Genomic DNA, 12,169 nt, shown 5'->3' on the forward strand with positions numbered 1-12,169 from the left:
CTGATTGGATGAGCCAGGGGGGAGTGTTGGGGAATTCCCCGCAGGGCGGAAGCGCCAGTGCTCCAGGGAGAGCCCAGAGACAGGCGGGCGGCCGCGGGGGCCCCTGAGGCTTCGGGGGCCATGGCCGGGGTCGCGTGCTTGGGGAAAGCTGCGGATGCCGACGAATGGTGCGACAGCGGTTTGGGCTCTCTGGGTCCCGACGCAGCGGCCCCGGGAGGACCAGGACTGGGTCCGGAGCTGGGCCCGGGGCTGTCGTGGGCACCCCTAGTCTTCGGCTACGTCACTGAGGATGGGGACACGTGAGTGAAACTTAGGCTGCCAAACCGGGCTCTAGGATACGACATCTGATTTCCTATTAGTCTCTATCTCGGCTTCCCAACCTCTCCTAAATCTGACTTCTGATGCTTGACTTATTGATCTGTATGTAACCCACAGGTCCTAACCTTTAAAAACACCAATCTACTATCCAATTTTGATCCCAACGCAATAATTTCTGACCTCCTTTCTTGAACTCTGGATCTCAGAGTTCCACATTCCTATCCATTGATCCCAAAACTCTATTTGGTTTTCCTGACCCCAGTTCTGAGACCTTTATTAGAACTGTAGCTCAAGCAATCTCCTTCTGACCTTTAACCTCTCCAAATATGGTCTTTGATCCTTAGCTCCTGATTTAGGAGCGTTAGACCTTGATTTCCAAAATTAATACTTGGTCTTTGACTTTAAGATCCCATCTTCTGTGCACTAATCTTTACATCTCATATTCAAAGAGAAAATGTAAGCTCCATGGTAACAGGGATTCATCTGTTAAACAAATATTTGTGGAACACTACCATATTCCAAGCCCTGTTTCAGGTGCTGGTGATAAGACGGTGAACAGACAAAAATTTACACCTTATGCCCTGTAGAGTGTACATTTGGGGGAGAGGGGTATATAGACAGAAAGACTGACAGAAAGATAGGAGGAAGGAAGGAAGGCAGGGATGGAGGGGAAAAAAGAAAAGAAGGAAAAAAGGGAGAGAGAAGGCAGGAAAGAGGGGGAGAAAATAGAAAAAGAAAGAACAAAGAAAAGGCAGGAATAAAAAGAAAGTAAAGAAAAAGACACAAAATAAGAAGGAAGACAGGAAGAAACAAAGAAAACCAGAAAAAGAAAAAAGAAAGACAGGAAAAGGTAGGCCAGAAGATAGTAAGTTCTTTGGAGAAAAATCAAGCAGGAAAACGAGACAACCAGATTACTGGGGAAACCACTCTGGGTAAAAGAACAATGTTGGAAAGGCCCAAGTGAGGGATTGTACCTGGGGTTTTTGTGTGTTGTTTTCTGCTGTATCCCCAGTGACTGAACAGTGCCTGACCCATAGGTGGCACTCAATAAACATTGATCTCAAAGAACCCACTTGGCTTCATTAATTCTCTAAGTCTCTCTCTCTCTCTCTCTTTCTCTCTCTCTCTCTCTCTTATTGATCTCTGTTCTGACTTCCATTATTTTCTTTCTTCTGCTTACTTTGGGTTTAATTCTTCTTTTGCTAATGTCTTAATGTGGAAGCTGAGGTCATTGATTTGAGACCTTTCTTCTTTTCTATTATAGGTGTTGTGTGCTATAAATTTCCCCGCGTATTGCTTTAGCGGTGTTTCACAAATTCAGACATGTTGTGTTTTTATTTTCATTCAATTCAGCATACTTTATACTTTCTCTTCTGATTTCTTCTTTGGCCAGTGGATTTTTTAGAAGTATGTTAGTTTCCAGATATTTGGAAGACTTCCCAGATACTTTTCTTTGATTGATTTTTAATTTAATTCCATTGTGGACCTAGAACATAACTTTGTATGACTTGAAAGTTTTTACATTTATTAAGAGTTGTTTACTGGTCCAAAATATTGTGTGTGCACTTGAAAAGAATGTATATTCTGATGTTGTTGGGTGTAGTGTTCTCTAGCTGTCAATTAGAGGTCATGTTGATTTATAGTGTTCCAGTCCCCTATAGCTTTGCTGACGATTGCTGTCTACTCGTTCTATCAATTATTTAGAGACGGGTATTGAAATCTCCAATAAGAATTATGTATTTGTCTATTCCTCCTTGTAGTTTTATCAGGTTTTGCTGCATATTATTTGACACTCCATTATCAGGGGCACAAATGTTTAGAATTATTCTGTCCTCTTGATTCATTGACCTCTTTATCATTATGAAACAGCCTTCTCTATCTCTGGTAATATTACTTGCTCTGAAATCTACTTTGATATTAAAATACTTCCTACTGCTTTCTTTTGACTGATTGGTGTTAACATGATATGATATAGCTTACTCCACCTTTTATTTTTAACCTCTTTTTTAATATTTATATTTAAAGAGTGTTTCTTGTAGGCACATATAGTTGGGTTTTACTTATTTGGTCAATCTGACAATTTCTACCTTTTAATTAGAGTGTTTAGACAATTTGCATTTAATTATTGATATGGTTAGGTTTGAGTTTATCATATTGTTACTGGTTTTCTACTTATCTCTTCTTTGTTTCCCTTTTCTTTTTCTCCCTTCTTTTGGAACAAGTACATGTTGTCCCATTATATTTCTTTTGTTGGCTTGTTAGCTTTAACTTTATGTTTTGTTATTTTAGTGGTTTCTCTGCAAGACAGGGATGGCAAACTCTGGTCTCGAGGCAAAATCCAGCCACTTACCTGCTTTTGTGTAGCTGTGAGTTAGGAATGGTTCTCACATTTTTAAATGGTTGAAAACAAAAAAAAGAAGAATATTTTGTAGCCAGTGAAAATTATATGACATTCCAATTTCAGACTCCATAAATAAAATTCTGTTGGAATATAGCCCCAATCATTCGTTTCCATGTTGCCAGTGGCTGCTTCCACATCACCACAGCAGAACTGAGTAGATAAAAGAGAGAACACATGATCCACAAAGCCTGACATATTTATCTGGCCCTTTACAGAAAATGTTTGCTGACCCCCGCTTTAGAATTTATAGTGTGGGGAGCAGCCGGTTAGTTCAGTTGGTTAGAGTACGAGCTCTTAACAACAAGGTTGCCGGTTCGATTCCCACATGGGATGGTGGGCTGCACCCCCTGCAACTAGATTGAAAACTGCAACTGGACTTGGAGCTGAGCTGCACCCTCCACAACTAGATTGAAGGACAACTTGATTTGGAGCTGATGGGTCCTGGAAAAATCACATTGTTATGCAATAAAAATTAAAAAAAAAAGAATTTGTAGTGTGGAGCTTTAACCCTTGAGTGATGTTATGCCACTTTGCATGGAGTAAAAGAACCTTAGACTACTATTTCCATTTGTCCCCTCCTGGCCAAAGCTATTGTGGCCATACATTTTACTTACATGTGTTATAAACGCCACCATACATTGTTATTATTTTTGTTTAAACAGTCAATTATATTTAAAAATATATCTTTTAAAGAAACATAACAAGAAAAAAATGTATATATTTACCTATTTTACCTATAGTGTTACTGCTTTCAGTGTTCTCTAATCCTTTTTATAGCTCCATAATCCCATGTGATGTCATTTTCCTTTTGCTTGCAGGTTTCCTTTATCATTTCTTATGGTGTGGGTGCTAGTAATGAGTTCTTTCAGGTTTTGTGTATCTGAAAATGTCTGTATTTTGTCTTCATTTCCACCCCCCTTTTTTCTGCCTCCCCGCCCCCACTCCGGTTCAAGCCATTGTTTCTCAGTCTAGTTGTGTAGGACACAGCTCCCTGACCCATGCTGGTATATGAGCCTTGTGCTCCCCCCGGCTGAGGCGGTCGGTCGCAGGTAATCGGTCGACCCTCACAGCAGCTCCCACCAGCCACTCACGCAGGTTGCCAGCCCCTCACGCTGGCGACACACATGCTCCTGGCAGCACACAACCTTGGCGTTAGGAGCATGGCTCGCCAACCACCTGAGCCACCTGGCTGGCCCTTGTCTTCATTTTTGAAAGCTATTTATGTTGTGTTAAAGCATTCAACTTTGATAGTCATTAGCTTTGAGTACGTTTACAATGTTGCTCCATTGCAGTTTTTTGCATTATTCCCTAGGCAAAATATGCTGTCATCCTTATTTCTAGTCCTTTCTGCTTAAGATATCTTTTTCTATGGCTGCTGTTAAGATTTTGGGTCTTTATCATTGATTTTGGACAGATTCTTTTATGATGGGCCTTCGTGAAGTTTTCTTTATATTTCTTGTTCTTGGCAGTCATTCAGCTTCTTGGATCTGTGGGTTTAGAGTTTTCAGCAAGTTTGGAGAATATTTCAGACATTATTTCTTCAAATATTTTTTTTTCTCTCCCCCTCCTCCTTTAGGGACATTGTCCCACAACTTAGTGATGTTCTTTTCATTTTTGAATAGTCTCTTTGTGTTTCATTCTGGAGAGTTTCTGTTGTAAAGTCTTCAAGTTCATTAATCTTTTCTCTTGCAATGTATAATCTGTTGCTAATCCCATCCGGTGTAGTTTTCATTTCAGATGCTATAGTTTTTGTTTGTTTGTTTGTTTGTTTTAAGGAGGGCACAGCTCAGAGTGGCCCATGCGGGGATCGAACCGCCAACCTTGGTGTTGTCAGCACCACACTCCCACCACCTCAGCTAACCGGCCAACTCCTGGATGCTATAGTTTTTATCTCTAGGAGTTCAGTTGGAGTCTTTTCCTTTTATCATCCATGTCTCTACTTAACTTTTGGAATGTAGGAGATACAGTTATAATGGATTGTTTTAACATTCTTGTTTGCTAATTCTAACATCTGGGTCAATTTCAGTTGATTAATTATTCTCATTATGTGTCATGTTTTCCTGCTTCTTTGCATGCCTGATAATCTTAGGTTAGATGCCAGATGTGGATTTTACCTTGTTCAGCTGGCTAGTGATGTGTTCCTATAAATATTCTTGAGTATTGTTCTAGGACGCAGTTCAATTACACGTAAGTAGTTTGATCCTTTTGGGTTTTGCTTTTATGATTTGTTAGGTGGACCCTGAGCAGTTTTCCATCTAGGGCTCATTATTCTCCACTACTCAAATAAGATCTTCCAGAGTATTCTACCCAAAGTCCTGTGAATTATGGGTTTTTCTTAGTCTGGCCGGTGGGAACAGGCACTATTCCCGGCCCTGTGTGAGTGATGGGCACATTTCTTTAATCCTTTTGGATGGTTTCTCCCCCAACTGGGGTAGTTTCCTCACACCCATGCTCTGATCGGTATTTTCCTAAATACTTGAGGACCCCTCTGCGGATCTCCATGGTCTCTCCCTGGGCAGCTCTCCTCTCAGGTTCTCTGTCCTATGACTCTAGCCGCTTGGCTCTCCCCAGACTCAGCTCCATCTCCTCACCTCAGGCAACCTGCTGAGCCTTGCCTGGGTTCCCCTTCTCTGCACTGTGGCTTGGAGATTCTCAAGATAGTAAGCTGTGGCAGTCAATTGAAGAGCTCACCACATTTGTTTCCTGTCTCACTGTCATTCATTGCATGATGTCCAGTGTCTTGAAAACTGTTGTTTCATGTACTCTATTTTGTCTAATTTGGTTGATTCAGATGGGAGGGAAATCTGGTGCTTGTTACTTCGCCTTGAGAGGAAGTAGAAATCCTGCTTAATAAACATTGATTAAACAAATTTGCTGAATTCACTCTGACCTGACCCTCTCAGATTCCCAATAATTAGTTCCAGAACTGTGGTCACAATGCCTAGTACACAGTAGGTGCTCCATGTGTGTTGAATGAATGAATGAATGCAAAGATACTTGACCTCTGCCTTCTGACCCCTGTCCTTGTCCTCAGGGCACTGCACTTGGCAGTGATTCATCAGCATGAGCCCTTCCTGGATTTCCTCCTAGGCTTCGCGGCTGGAACTGAATACCTGGACCTGCAGAATGACCTGGGCCAGGTGAGCCACTGGGGGACAGTGTAAAGCGTGGGGGCCGGGATTCTCAGTGCAACCCCTAACCCTTGCCTTCTGTTCCTGCAGACAGCCCTGCACCTGGCAGCCATCCTGGGGGAGGCATCCACAGTGGAGAAGTTGTATGCTGCAGGCGCAGGGTTGCTGGTGGCGGAGCGTGGGGGCCACACAGCGCTGCATCTGGCCTGCCGCGTGGGAGCACACACCTGCGCTCGTGTTCTGCTCCAGCCCCGCCCCCAGCGCCCCAGGGGAGCCCCCAATACCTACCTCACTCAGGGCCCTGACCGTGCCCCTGACACCGACCACACTTCGGTTGCCATGTACCCGGAACCCGACTTAGAGAAGGAAGAGGATGAGAACGAGGAGGACTGGAAGCTGCAACTGGAGGCTGAAAACTATGAGGGTGAGGGTCCACAGGCACTGAGAAGGGTGAGAGCACCTGGCTCTGGGCTCAGTTCTCCTGATTCGACACCCAGTCCCTTGGGAAATAATACTGAGACTTCAGGGACCCAGGCATTGGGACCAAAGACTCCTGCTCAGGCCCCCGATTATTGAGAATTGGCTGTGTGGAACCCAGGACCCCCACCTGGAGGCCCCAGACCACTTGGAACCCACAGGCCTGGAGCTACTAGGCCAGATCCAGGTATAGGGCCCAGTCTCCCCAGCCGGAAGGCACAACTCACCCAGCCCACCCAAAATGAGGGAACTCAAGGCCCGGGCCCAGTGTGAAACTCTGGCAGCCCAGGTTCCCAGAGATTGACATCGGGGTTCAGGGACAGCCCTCCTCAGCCAGGCGTCATGGGAAGAAAGATCCTCTCTATCCAGGGCCCGGGCATCTGAGTCTCAGCTCCACCATGTCTAAGCCCAATTACCTGGGACCAGGTCCCTCCACAAAGGTACAAGTCATCCAGGACCCAGTGTTCAGGGCCCACCTCATAGGCCCTTTACCTACTCAGGACCCAGAAATGTGGAGTCCAGGTTCTTTGTGAAGTAAGACCAGAGGCTCGGGTCTCCTGGCCCCGAGTCAGGCCTCCTGTCCTTAGCCGCCAGGCTCTTCAGCCACAGGCCCCAGACATCCCACAACCTGGGCACTGGCGCCGTCAGCAAGTTCCAGTCCACCTGAGACTTAGGTGTTTGTGATGCAGGTGCCTCCTTGACACACCCAGGAATTTAGGAGCCAGACCCCAAACTCAGTCACCCTCAGGCCACAAAGCCCTCCCCTAGGATTGTGGCACTGGGGACCCAAGCCCCTCCCCTCATCATCTGACACCAGTAGCTTTGTCCCCAGGCCACACCCCACTTCATGTGGCTGTCATCCACAAAGATGCAGAGATGGTCCGACTACTCTGGGAGGCCGGAGCTGACCTCAACAAACCGGTGAGTCACCCTAGAGAGAAGGTATGGCAGGGCTTGTTCCCAGAATGGGGCAGGGCCTCCTCTGACCTCTCTGCTGCACCCCGCAGGAGCCCACGTGTGGCCGGAGCCCCCTGCACTTGGCAGTGGAGGCCCAAGCGTCTGATGTGCTGGAGCTTCTCCTGAAGGCGGGTGCCGACCCTGCTGCCCGCATGTACGGTGGCCGCACCCCACTGGGCAGTGCCACACTCCGGCCCAACCCCATCCTCGCCCTCCTCCTCCGTGCACATGGAGCCCCTGAGCCTGAGGACGAGGACGACAAGCCCGGTCCCTGCAGCAGCAGTAGCGACAGCGACAGCGGGGACGAGGGCGTGAGTCAGGAGGAAAGAGTGGGTGGCCCGGGTTGGGGAGTCAGGGTAGAGGGGCAGGTGGGAAGGAGAAGAGAAATCAGGCAGCACATTGAGACTGACCTGGGCTGCTGCGATTAGAGAACTCAGGCAGGAGAGCAAGCAGTGCAAGGGACCTGTACAGGGGTGGTGGGGAGAGCTCGGGCTGTGGTGGTTGAGAAATTAAGGCAACGGCAGAGGTAGAGAAAAGACCTCAGTCCTGGTGATTTGTAAATAGGCAGCGGTGGGCAGCAGCGTGGGGAGTGATTCTGTGGAGCATGAGTTGGAGAACTCAAACTGTGGGAAGATGTGGGCAGCAATGGGGAAAGACCTCAGCCAGCAGTGAGGAGGTTTCTTTGGAGAACCCAGGCAGCAGGGATACTACCTGGGGCAGGAGATGACATTGAATGGTTGCGGTGGAGGAATTTGGGTAAAGGCGGGGGGTAAGAAGACCTCAGTGGCTGTGGCTGCTGCAGAACTGGGCTGGAGCCCAAGCAGTCGCGGTGGGAGAACACAGATCACCCTGAAAATGATGGGTGGAGAACTAGGAGCAGGGAGGTTCAACTATGAGTGGGGGAGCTCGGGCTTCAAGGCAAGACTCAGTTCTTAGGCTGGTGGGAGAACATGGGCAGAGGGGAAGGTGGCAGCCGCCTGAGCCCTTCTGCCTGGCCTCCTCTGCCCCCAGGATGAATATGACGACATCGTGGTCCACAGTGGCCGGAGCCCAACCCGGCTACCACCCACCCCAGCTTCAAAACCTCTCCCTGAAGATCCCGTCTGACTTCATTGTTAATAGCATTTCCAACTTAATAAAATCCCAGTTCTGACACCCAAACACTAGATGGACAGTCGCCTTCCCAGTGCCCGAGTTCAGTCCTGGCGCCGTCCCTCCACAACTGAGTGCTGCACAGTAAGCCTTGGTGGTTTTCGTTGTGCTTTATTCACTTGGAAGGGTTGGAGTGGGTCATGTGGATGGTGGGGTGCTTCCTGAGCCAGTCAGAGCCCAGCCCTTCGACCCAGGGCACACTCGGCCCCTCAGGCCTGGTTCCACGGCACACCCTTCTCCCCACTCCTGCAGGTTGGGGAGCGGAGGGGGATGCCAGGTGAGGTGGGGGCTTTGGGAGTCAACAGTCCTAAGCTGCAGGGTGTGTCCGGAAGGAGGCGGCCATGAGGTCAGGGGTCAGCCCTCCCTCAGGAGCTCTTCCCCAAGCATCTCTGTCGCCTTCTTCAGCTCGTCTCTCATGTGCTCCAGCCGCTCCACATCCTGCTCCTGGAGGGACCAGAAATGGGGTGGTCAGGTCAGACCACCTCAGTGGTGGCCCATGACTGTGGGCCATGTCAGCTCACACAATGGAAGCCAGCAGTAGTCATTCTGGTCATTGTGGGCTGTGAAGGTGACCACAGTGGCTGCAATTGTCCTGGAAGAGTTGGCCAACATGACGGGTGGTACGGTCTGTGGTGACTGCTGTAGCCAACAGCAGCCACTCCAGGACTAGCAAAGGTGCCCAACTTGGATGCCATGATGCATTTATGAGGTGATGGCCATTTTAGTGACTGCCACCAATCATGGAGACATCTTACTTTCCATGACCCAGCAGTGGTGTCCCTCTGTAGCCCAGTGAACCAGGCACAGCAGCCACTTTTCACGTGGCCAATTTGCTTGTGAGGGACTGGCTGCCTCACACACTACTGTGCACTGAAAGGTTACTGTCACCTCAAACTGGAAGCCATCCTGGCCAAGGAGAGGCCCGGCCTGGAGGATGCTACCTAGTCCTGGTCCCCGTCACCCATTCGTGCTGGATCTTGCTGTTTATGGCCCAATACCGGTGGCTGTTGGGTAGTAACTCCACTGATGTTTGGTCCACCCCACTCCCATGGCCTCCTGCACTCACCTCCCTGTCCGAAGCCTCTTCCTTCTCCTCCTGCTTGGGCTCAGTTTCTGGCTGGTGGAGGTGGTGGCGGTGCAGTGAGTCCTGCCTCTCTCTTTCCCCGCTCTCGGCCCCCTGCCACAGGCTGTGGCCCCCACCCAGCACCTGCACGCCCTTCTCCTCGGCCTCGAACTGGGCTGTCTCCTCGTCACTGGCCTGCTCTGCCACCCGCTTCTGGGGACCCCCTCCACCCTCTAGACGCTGCTCCCACAAGCCCTCGAAGGTCTCCATGGGCCCCCTCTTCTTCTTTTCCTCCTCCTCCTGGTGGAGCCGGCTGTGGAGCTGCTCGTGGATGGCCTGTTCCCGCACCTCGGACTTATGGGTCCTCTCCTCGGCCTCCTCTTCCTCATCCCTCACCTCCTGGCTGGACTTCGTCTTCCCAGCACCCCGCTTCTTGAAATCCCCAACCTCGGCAGACACACAGCCGTAGGGCTCTGTCTCGCACATCTCTGGTGGAAAGAGAAAGGATGCTCTCTGTGCAGCCAGTCGGGAAACCTTGAGGAGTTCTGGGGCCCACCCAAGGTCCCACAGGGGGACTGCCTGGAACTGGGAGAGGAGGGCCTGGTGTCCCCCTCCTATACCTTTGTAGGGAGCCCCAAGGGTGGGTTGGGGGCCAGACTGGACACGCTGGGCAGAAGCCGGGGTGGTGTGGGGGCTCCCAGCAGAGCTGAGGCCTGCGCCCTCCTTACCTCTGTGGAGGAGAGCCGTGCAGGGCCCTCGCTGGACCTGGCCCAGCGTCAGCACTTCTGTGACCACTTCTGCCAGACAGCGGGTCAGCTGGGGGTGGAGGGGCAAAGGGGAGGTTGAAGGCAGGGCAGAGGGCAGTAAGGAGAGCAGTTGGAGGGTTGGAGGGGAGATGATCTGGAGGAGGTTGGGCGGGGAGGACCAGGGCCCCAGGGAGATGAGGCAGGGTAAGGGGTCCACACTCCTACCTCTTCCTTGGAGGGTCTCTGCACCAAGGGAGCAGCGGTAGCTGCGGAGGAAGGAGATGGGAGCTGGCTCCGGACCCTCGACGCTGTCCCCGGTGCTGATCCCAGCTCTAAAGGTGTCCCGGTACCCACACTACTCACCCCAGCCCACCTGCCAGGTGCACCGTCCCCACCTGTAAGCTCGGCCCATGAAGTCTCTAATCCCACCCAGCTGGTCGCACCGTCCCAGCCCCCAGTCACCCGAGTTTCTGCTCCCCCCACTGGCCGCCGAAGTGCCCCCTCCCCGGTTTCGGGCACTCACCGGACCCCAGCAGCAGTGCCAGCAGCAGTGACAGTGGCAGCAACAGCAGCACGGAAGACCTGCAGCGCTGCATGATGGCGAGTCGGGACCAGTGTCCTCAGCGCTGTGCGGGTCAGGACGGCAGCTCCTTATAACCCGCGCCCGTGGCCCCGCAAGGGAGGAAGTGACGTCACCGCCGCCCCCTCGCTGCCCGCGGCTGGGCAACAGCTGCCGGGCGCCGACCTACCTGAGACCCTCAATTATTCATGGGGACCTACACCCTGCACCGCTCCCCTCCCGCTTCTGGCACCTGAACACCAGCATGGAAAGAGGTTTCCCCAGAGAAACAAATTCTGACGAGCTTAAGGCCTCACTGGGAGGCGGACTTGGGTTCGAATCCAACAACAGCCACGTCCAGACCGAGCTCAAGACAACTCCTGCCCTCCCTTGGCCCCAGTTTCCTCATCTGAAAAGTGGGTCTCAGCCCGTTTCCTCAGTGATTGTGGCTGAATTCCGCCTGACTCCCAGCTCCACCAGCTACCAGCCCTGCAGTCCTGGGGCAATTGCTTAACGTGAGACCTGTTTCTTCATTTGTGAAACAGGGTCGGTGACAACCTACCCACAGGCGAGGACTGACGGTGAGGATTAGGTAAATTACACATGTATAAGCTAACTTAGGCAGTACTGGGCACTGGAACTGCACAGACCCAAGCACCTTTAGCCTAGTAATTTTTATTGAGCACCTACTATATGCCCAGCCCACTTCTAGACCCTGGGGCTACAGCAGTGAAGGAACTGGCGTACTGCCATGACCTCTTGGAGCAGACATTTGAGAAGGTGGAGACAGGCAACAAACAGATATTACGTAAGACAGGAGAGTGGTGTATTCCATGTGTGCAGGTGTAGCTCCTGAGTGACGGAGATGTTGCTTTGGCCAGGAAAGTCCTGAGGAGGTGACACTTGGGCAAAGGCCTGAGTGATAAAATGGAGGCACTCACACAAAACCTAGGGGAGGAGGGGCCAGGGAGGGGATGGGCAAGTGCAAAGGTCTAAGTTTGCCAAGTTCGAACAGCAAGGCAGATTGGGGGTGGCCAGAGCATGACAGAGCAGGGGTGAGTTGAAGAGGAAGACAGAGGCAGATCGTGTGGGGCCTCGTGGACAACAGTCCTTTCCCAAGTGAGATGGAGCCACGGGAGGGCTCTGAGTAGGGGGAACGTGCGCTGATGTCGGGTCCCTCAGGCTGTGTGTGGGGGACAGGGAGCAGGGAGACAATGAAGAGGTGGTGTGACTCTCCAAATGGGAGCTAACAGTGGCCAGGGATGAGAGAGCAAGGGCAGGTTCTGGAAATATTCTGAAGGTGAGCTGCCAGGGTCTGCTGATGGACTGGATGTGAGGAGTCAAGGATGACCTGCAGGGCTGTGG

The 12,169-nt window shown here is 50.9% G+C and overlaps 2 protein-coding genes across 2 annotated transcripts; one reads left to right on the forward strand and one right to left on the reverse strand.

The window, feature by feature from the left end:
* The first annotated feature begins 31 nt into the window (after positions 1-31).
* Positions 32-8,437, forward strand: NFKBIB (NFKB inhibitor beta). Its single transcript, XM_033127452.1, has 6 exons — positions 32-299; positions 5,754-5,859; positions 5,941-6,274; positions 7,160-7,248; positions 7,335-7,595; positions 8,296-8,437. The coding sequence occupies exons 1-6, from the start codon at positions 121-123 to the stop codon at positions 8,389-8,391; spliced, it is 1,065 nt and encodes a 354-aa protein (XP_032983343.1). The 5' UTR covers positions 32-120; the 3' UTR covers positions 8,392-8,437.
* A 99-nt stretch (positions 8,438-8,536) lies between these two features.
* On the reverse strand, positions 8,537-10,856 carry CCER2 (coiled-coil glutamate rich protein 2). The gene is made up of 5 exons (XM_033127985.1): positions 10,769-10,856; positions 10,471-10,511; positions 10,228-10,315; positions 9,503-9,987; positions 8,537-8,880 (listed from the first exon to the last, which is right to left on the reverse strand). The coding sequence occupies exons 1-5, from the start codon at positions 10,839-10,841 to the stop codon at positions 8,791-8,793; spliced, it is 777 nt and encodes a 258-aa protein (XP_032983876.1). The 5' UTR covers positions 10,842-10,856; the 3' UTR covers positions 8,537-8,790.
* Positions 10,857-12,169: the final 1,313 nt, after the last annotated feature.

The sequence above is a fragment of the Rhinolophus ferrumequinum genome, chromosome 15, assembly GCF_004115265.2.
Source record: "Rhinolophus ferrumequinum isolate MPI-CBG mRhiFer1 chromosome 15, mRhiFer1_v1.p, whole genome shotgun sequence".
In the NCBI taxonomy this organism is placed as follows: domain Eukaryota; kingdom Metazoa; phylum Chordata; class Mammalia; order Chiroptera; family Rhinolophidae; genus Rhinolophus; species Rhinolophus ferrumequinum.